This window comes from Sceloporus occidentalis, unplaced genomic scaffold, assembly GCF_023333645.1.
Source record: "Sceloporus occidentalis isolate IW3139 unplaced genomic scaffold, rSceOcc1.0.p SCAF_2, whole genome shotgun sequence".
Lineage (NCBI taxonomy): Eukaryota > Metazoa > Chordata > Lepidosauria > Squamata > Phrynosomatidae > Sceloporus > Sceloporus occidentalis.
This window is the reverse complement of record NW_028316982.1, coordinates 244685535-244694142: the sequence shown is the minus strand read 5'-3', so window position 1 is coordinate 244694142 and position 8608 is coordinate 244685535. Positions and strand designations below refer to the sequence as shown.

Here is an 8608-nt window from a genome sequence, read left to right as displayed (position 1 = left end):
AGGAAGCGAAAGAAACCTACAGCACCTGAGGAAGGCGGGGTCTTCTTGGGAATAGGGCCGCCCAATGGGGATCGGGATCCTGCTCACGTGTGTCACCCCGCAGCCAATGGTTAGGCATCCCGAGGCGGCCCTCTCCATCATCCCCAGGTAGAGGCGATCTTGTCAAAGGGCCCTGGACGACTCCCCGGGGCGCTGAGTGCGAATCTGGCTCAGCCTGCGCCATGGACGCCGAGGAGGAGCAGTACTACGCCGCCGGGCAGCTCTACAAAGAGCCCTGTGCCTTCCAGCGATCCCAGCCCCAGGATTACAACCCAACCCCCCCAGCCTGCCTCTACATGGGCCGGCAACAGGGGCCCCCGCCGCCCCCTTACCCCAATCTCTTGGGGGCCTTGGACCCGGGCAGCCCGCCGGACATTTCCCCTTACGAGGTGCCCCCCATCGCCGAGGATCCCGGCCTGTCCCACCTCCAGCCTCACCCTCAGTCCCATCATCCCCACCACCACCATCATCCCCATCATCCCCATCACCACCAAGAAGCACTGCCCAGCTTCGGAGAGGGCCAAGACACAGCGGTCTTGGAGGAGCCCCGGCTGCCCTTGCCTTTCCCCTGGATGAAGTCCACCAAGGCCCACGCCTGGAAGGGGCCCTGGGCTGGCACAGGTGAGGCGCCCCTTTGCTCCTTCGCAAGGCTTGTTTTATGTTAATACTTTCTTCCACTCTCGTCCCTCCACATCTGCAGCTTTGACTTTTGCGGCTTTGGTTATTCACTGGTTTCATGAATATCTTCTCTCTAGGAATCTCTAGGTTCCTCCAGCGCAACTCTGTGGTCACCTTTAACCAACAGTCTTCACGGATTGTAGGAATATGTTCTCTCTCTAGGAATATCTAGCTCCTCCAGCGCAATTCCATGGTCAACTTTAACCAAAAGTGAAGACGACAGCTTTTATGGCTGGCATCCATAGTTTTTTGTGGGTTTTTCGGGTCTGGAAGAGATTCTTCCTGACGTTTCGCCAGCATCTGTGGCTGGCATCTTCAGAGAAGAAACTCTTCTAGAACCTGGCCACATAGCCCAAAAAACCCACAAAAATCTATTTAACCAAGTCTTCGCGGATTTTGTGAATATGTTCTCTCCAGGAATATCTAGGTCCTCCATCACAACTCTGTGGCCAACTTTAACCAAAAGTGGCACTGAAGGACTTAAGAGATTCCTAGAGAGAACATTCCTCTAAGCATTTGTAGCTCCTCCAGCGCAATTCTATGGTCAATGTCTGGCAGATGTTGACCACAGAGTTGCATTTGGAGGACCTAGTGATTCCTAGAGGGGTGTTCTCTCAAATGAAAAAAATAGTGCTTTTGTTATCTGCGGTTTTTCCACATCTACGGGGGTCCTGTGCCCCTAACTCCAGCGAATGAGGAAGGATGAGTGTGTATGCTGCCTTTGTCCCACAATGGGATTCAAGTCTACAGTACTCTCTTTCTCACTCTCTCTCTTTCTGTCCCCCTTTTATCTGTTCTCTTTTCTCTAGGATGGAGCAGAATTCCTCTTCCCCATCCTTCCCTTTGGAAAAGTTCCTCCTTTTCTTTGGACTACAACTCCCAGAAGTCTCCCAGCCGAGTGACCGCAGTGCCTTGGGAGCTGTAGTCCCAAAACCAAACAAAACCCCCAAAGGAATTTGATAGGCCTGGCTCTCAAGTCAGGGAAATGACCCTTTCGTTGGGTTCGTGGGATCGTGAAAAGGGTATTCTAGGAAGAGAATGCGCCTGAGGAAGTAGACTGAAGCCTAGGAAAGCTCCTGCTGCCAACTTCTTTCTTTCTTTCCAGTGAGTCTCAAAGGGGCTACAAGATCTCTCTACGTACTGATTCCAACATCTCGCAAAACTACAATTCCCGCAATCTTCTAGAGCTGAGCCAGGGCAGTTAAAGCGGTCTCAAATTAGATTATTTCTGCAATCTGTTTTACCCTCCTAATGACCCACCCATCAAAGATTTATCAATACATCTCTGCTCTGGATGTTTGAACACAATGCCATTTTGTAAAGCTGTAAGCAACCAGGCGCTAGCAATTGCAACAAGTCATTTAGGCCTTAAAGCCCCGCACCATTCCTTTAAATGCCAGCCTTAGAAGGCAGCTGCATTCAAAAATGAAACTCGGGAAATACTATTATTGCTGCTACTGCTGCTGTTGTTGTAGTAGTTATTGTTATGTCGTACCAATCTATTCGGTTCAAAGGGATTTATTTCCAGCTGACTTTTGTCTCTTGCATCCTGACTTGATTTCTTTTTGCCCCGACAGACTCGGCTTCTGGGTGCTGAACCAAACCATGCAATTAATGTTTATAATTTTAGAGTTTGCACTGAATGGTCTTGGAGAAATCGACTAGGGATTGTGTATTGGGTGTGTTTGTGTGTGTGTGTGTGTGTGTTATCATTTCGTTGATTTCTAAATGCGACAAGCCAGCCCTCCTGCCTTTGGGGTCTTCCCTGTTCCTTCTTTTCTAAAGTCCTACATTTTGGGGGTTTGCCCTCCTTTCTGGTTGGACCTTCACTTTTCTGACGAGGAAGGTGATCTGATTTTGTCCCCTCCTTCCTCAAGTATGTCTGTGATATGGTTTTTATCCCTTTGGGATTTCAGGCTCTTTTGCCTGTTCCACGTGTTGCCCTACACCTAGCCTTTGGGAAGAATTTACTGTTGTCGTTAGGAAACTATGGAGAATGGGAGTGAAATAGGACTGGAGCCCAGTATTTAACTGGAAATAGGTTCCATTGATCATAAAGCCATTGAGCAAGAAGGCAAGAAATGGGTCCTGAACTGGCAAAAAAAAAAAACAAAAACAGAAAAGAGGATCGTGGCTTTCTTACACTTTTGAAAAAGGTAGCTAAAGTGGTCTCAAGCGGGTTTATTTCTGCAGTGCGTTCTGGACCGCTTTAAGTGCCCTGACTCAGCGCTAGGGAATTCTGGGAACTGTAGTTTTGTGAGACATTTAGCCTTCTCTGTCAGAGAGCTCTTGGTGCCACAACAAACTACCATTCCCAGGATTCCTTAGGACTGGGCCAAGGTAGTTAAAGCAGCCTCAAACTGGATTATTCCTGCAGTGTGTCATGGACCTTCTTGGCAAGATCTCTTATTTTATTTATTTCCAAGATTTGTATCCCGCCTTTCCCCCTACAGTGGGATTCGAGGCGGCTTACAACATATTTTAAAAAATGCAAGATGAAAACACTGAATACAAAAGTGAAAAATGAAAACTACAAGAGGAGGCTGGGCATTGCTTCCCGCTGAGGCTGAGAGAGTGTGACTTGCGTGGGCTTCCTGGTTTCTCAGAGTCTTTATGCAACACCCAAACCACTACACCACACTTACTACTTATTCCTAACAGCAGATAAACTAAAAAAGGAGTAATAATAATAATAATTAATAATCTTTAGGAACTTGGTAGGGCAATTTTTTCTTTTAAAAAGTTTTTCTTTCGTAGGTTTTTTGTTTTTTTCGTGCTATGTGGGCATGTTCTAGAAGAGTTTATTCTGTCTTTCTTTCTTTCTTTCCTTCCTTCCTTCGATGTAGTTTGTTTTAATTCATGTTGTGAGCCGCCTTGTATCCCAAGTCGGGAGGAGACTGGGATATAAAATAAAAAGAACATATTGAAAGCAGGGAAGGAAGGGGAGATGTGATGATCATGGTCCCTGCAGGTTGTACTGGGAGGTTATGGAGGTTATGGTCGTAGTCAATCCCATTAGGAGGCTTCCTTGGACTAAAAGAAACTTTCAGCCTGAAGAGCTTTCGCATGGACTACTGCATGTCGGCTATTACTAGCCGTGATGGTCGAGGAACCAAGGAACAGCAAGCTTTGCTGCCAATGTGCAGAACAAGGGAGACACAACCCGACCCGACAATTGCCTGGCACTGAATCCGTTTTCTAAACCCTTATTTCTTCTCTTCCTGCTGTCAAGTTCAGAGGCCAAAACGTAGACCAGCGAAGGCAGAGCAACAACTTTCCCTGATGGCTACCGAGAGAGTAGTTCAGTTCGTTTTAGTGATGTTACTTAGATAAAGCGTTCGTCTTTGCTGCCAGTTCTTTCCCACAATACAATCCGTGACATTAAAGCCTCGGAGCACACATGTCGAATTATTATTATTATTATTATTCGAACAAGTAATCGAAGCATGTCATGTGACTGAAGCATAGTTGGAAGTCCGCTTCCCCTGTCTTGACATGAACCTCTTTCCGTTTGGCAAATATTATAAAGGATTCCAGTTGTCTTGAAACCATCTCTAGGCTTTTTATTGTTCCAGTTTTGTTTATATTATTTTATTGTGTGTGTATGTATGTGTATACACACACACACACACACACACACTATCTAAACAAGAATATATCTATGTATGCGCAGAAAGAGAGGGAGACTTGTGTGTATGTGTGTGAATATATATATATATATATATATATATATATATATATATGTCTCCCTCTCTTTCCGCTCATACATATATATTTTCTTGTCTAGAGTTGGGGGAGGAGGAACTTCTTTCTTTTATTCCTTTTTAACCCACCTCCTGTGTGAACTACGCAGTTTTATACGCCAGGGGATGGACATTTTGTGTGTGTTGTGTGCCTTCGAGTCATTTCCTACTTATGGGTTTTTTCTGGGCAAGATTTATCCAGAGGAGGTTTGCCCTTCCCTTCCCTTGAGGCTGAGAGTATGTGACTTGCCCAAGGGTCACCCAGTGGGGTTTCATGCCGGCTATGTATTTAGTGCAATCTTGTCTGTTCTAGAAAAAACATTTTCTCTTGATTATAATTATAATCCTATAAATATAGATAATTATAATTATAATAAAGAGAGAATGGTTTTGCTAGGAATGACCAGATTGCTCTAAATACATACCCGCTATGAAACCCACTGGGTGACCTTGGGCAAGTCACATGCGTACATATATATAATTATATATATTTATATAATTATAATTATAATGATGGTGATGATGATGATTAAAAAGAAGCCTTATAAATTTTCGAGAGTGAGAATTATTATTTTTTTCATCCCTAAATTCAGCAATTTACTATTTAAATCTTTCTCAAAAGCGTATCCTTTGGTTTAACGAGTTCTTTGGTGGAGGGCAGCAGAGATTTTTCTAATTGAAATTCTCTGAAGATGCCAGCCACAAATGCTGGCGAAACCTCAGGAAGAAACTCTTCTAGAACATGGCCAGAGAGCCCCCAAAACCCACAAAAAACTATGGATGCCGGCCATGAAAGCCTTCGGCTCCACATTGAAACTCTAAGGAGTTTCAGCCGACATTTCTTTCCTCTCAAAACCAGGAACTTGCACGGAATTTGGCGGCTTGTTTAGTAGTTTACCTGCGCAGGTAACTCACCTGTCTATAAGGGCACAGATGGCCCAAAAATGCCAAGAGACCATCCGTGGCTGGCAAAGCAACCCAGGGAATAGTTAAGTGGCTGCTTCTGGGTTTCCTTCTTTATTTAGAGTATTTATACACTATTTTCCAGCGTGGCTAGTGGTTTGAGCATTGGGCTACGGCTCTGGAGATCATGGAAGCCCACTTTCAGCCCCACAAAACCCCTCTATGGATGGTTACTACTACTACTACTACTACTATATCTACTTATCTTCTGAGAAGGACTGGGTTTTTAACGCTGGGCTATACACATTTTAAGGGTTTTTATTTTAATATATTTTATTTTAATTTATAACTTTTTTAATCCTTACAATTGTTTAATTGGTTTATATGTATGTATTTTAATATTTTGTATTGTTTTTTAATATATTTTTATTGAATTTAAAACTGCAACATTTACATAAAAGCTATTAGGGGGAAAAGTAGGAAATGAGGGAAGGAATGAAAGAAAGAAAAGAGAGAAAGAGAAATGACAGACAAAAAAGATTTTTAGAAGGAAGAAGGGGAAGAAAGAAAGGTAAGAAAGATAAAAGGAATGAAGCACAAATGGTGCATTTCTATTTTGCATACATCATCTCCTATGATAACAAATGTTACTATTAAGGCAGGATATAATAATAATAATAATAATAATAATAATAATAATAATAATAATAATATCCCTCCTTCCTCCCAATATAGGGACTCAAGGTCGCGAAGAGCAAATTTAAAACAATGCAGTTAAACAACGCAAAAGCAATACAGAAGCATAGTCTGGTCTTAGGGCCGCCCTAAGTCGGAAAGGACTTGAAGGCACACAACAACAACAACAATTTCAACCATAAAGCCTCTTAGAAGGGTTGACAGATTGTTCATTTGACACTTCCCTGCCCTCAGGTTTACAATCTAAATAAAGCAGGTCCCAAATGGGAAAGAAAACCGATTTAAAGCTCCAGCAGGCTAATAGAGCCGGCCCATATGGATACAACAAAATCCTCCTGAACTCGGTGGAGTTTCTTTTGGTTGTCAATTTGCTGAAGTTTCGTTGGCTATTTTGAAAGGTGTTGGCCTCGGACCAATTGCTTGGATTCAATGGGTTTCCTCTAGTGGGTCACCAGCAATTTGGGTTTAGGCCACAGCTTTTGGAAGCCCATGGATTCCCAAGGAAGTCAATGGGACTGAACGGGATTTAAACAAGGACGTTGCGGTCAATGGGGCTGTTGGTCTTATTGACAAACTATTTTATTTTATATTTTAAGGATTTATATCTTGCCTTTCTCCCACAATGGGATTCTCCCACCTATGAGGTGGGAGGGTGGGGGCCTACTGTCTGATATCTAAGGACCTTGAGAGAATGTGACTTGCCACTGGTGGGAATATATTTCCTATATATTTCCTATATTCCCACCAATGGCAAGTCACACTCTCTCAGCCTCAGGGGAAGGCAGTGGCAATCATCCTCTGAGCAAATCTTGCCTCCCATAAGTCGGAAACGACTTGAAAGCCCACAACAACAAAGGCCTCCACTTTCACAGTTTAGGGTCCAAAACACACGGCAGGAATAATCCCGTTTGAGACCGCTTTAACTGCCCTGGCTCAGTGCTAGGGAAACCTGGGATTAAATGTAGTTTATTGGGACACCAGAACTCTCCGACAGAGAAGTCTAAATGGCTCACAAAACTGCAATTTCTAGCACTGGGGCATATGGTTAAAGCGGTCTCAAACTGGATTATTTCTGCAGAGTGTTTTGGACCCCGGTCTCCTGGGAAGTAGGACGTCCAGCACCGAAAACATTTAGGACCCAGACCAACGATTCCCTTCTTTTTCTCTTATCCACAGTTTGGAAAACGAAAGTCGTCCTGGTTTAAAACCAGAACCCCACGTTGGTTGACTTTCTTTAAATCCCATTAAATCCAGTAGGATCTCTTTGCGAGTTGAAATAGACAGACTCCATCTTCTGTCATTAGGAAGGCGTCAAGCTCCTGATCCTAAACTTTAAATGAAGTCCCACAGAGCTGCCTAAACAAATCCCAAATAAATGTGAAGTAAATCGTGGTTCAAACATTTGCGCTTTTAAGCCCGCCTTTGAAAAGCAAGTCATTGCGGACTGGTTTTGTTTGTAGGGAAAATGCGACCTACAAAGCTGTTGCAATGTAGTGCTTTGAGCATTGGATTAGGGCAGTGGTTCCCAGACTGTACCCTTTAAGAAATTTTGGGCTTCATCTCCCAGAAGCCTCAGCCATGTTGGCCAATAGTCTGGGATTCTGGGAGCTGAAGTCCAAAACCCATTAAAGAGCACAGTTTGGGGACTATTGGGCTAAGGCCATGGAAGACCAGAGATCTAATCCCTCCACAGACATGGAAACCCACTCAGTGACCCTTGAGCAAGTCACACACTCTCAGCTTCACAGGGGCAAACCTCCTATGATCAAATCTTGCCTCCCCCAAAAACGCCATGTCGCACTGAACTGGAATGGACTGAAGGCATGAGTGTGGTGCAGGGGTCTGAGCCTGCGTCTGCACGTTGAAATAACGCGGTTTGACCACGCTTGCCCTGCCACGGTTCAGTGTAAGATCTGTAGCTTTGTGAGACATTTAGCTAGAGAACCCTGGTGCCACAATAAACTACAAGTCCCAGGATTCCATAACTTGGCAATTTAAAGCGGTGTCAAACTGCGTAATTTCTGCACTGGAGATGCAGCCCCAGTGTTGGATTAGGACTCCCGGAGACCCGGGCTCGAATTTCCACTCAGCCCTGGAAACCTCCTGGGCGAACTGGGTCTGTCGCCATAAAGTGGAATGGACTGGAGGGAGTATTTAATGGAGCCACCATGATGGGGTGGTTTTGAATGCTGGACTCTCAGCATTAAAAGGAGGCGACAGCAAACTTGAAATTGTTTGACGGCGTTGGACTCCGACTCTGGAGATCAGGGTTCTTGCTCGAGCATATAAATCCACTGGGTGACCTTGGGCAAGTCACACTCTCTCAGCCTCAGAGGATAGCAATGGCAACCCCCCTCTGAAGAAACTTTTCAAAGAAACCCTATGATAGGTTCGCTTTGGGAGATCGCCCGAAGTCGGAAACGACTTAAGGGCACAACAACAACAACAACAACAACAACAACATATGAGCAGAAATACCTACAAAGGAGACCAGCCTATGGAGAGAAGCTTCTCACGCGGAGGCAAAACTTCATTCATCTGCAGATCTT

At 44.4% G+C, this 8608-nt stretch overlaps 1 protein-coding gene across 1 annotated transcript in view; it reads left to right on the top strand.

Moving 5' to 3' along the window:
* Nucleotides 1–221: 221 nt before the first annotated feature.
* LOC149319908 (pancreas/duodenum homeobox protein 1-like) overlaps nt 222–8608 on the top strand; it is a 29487-nt gene continuing 21100 nt past the window's right edge. Inside the window, exon 1 of the mRNA XM_089508461.1 lies at nt 222–660. Coding sequence (XP_089364587.1) covers nt 222–660 — 439 coding nt within the window. The remainder of the gene's footprint in view (nt 661–8608) is intronic.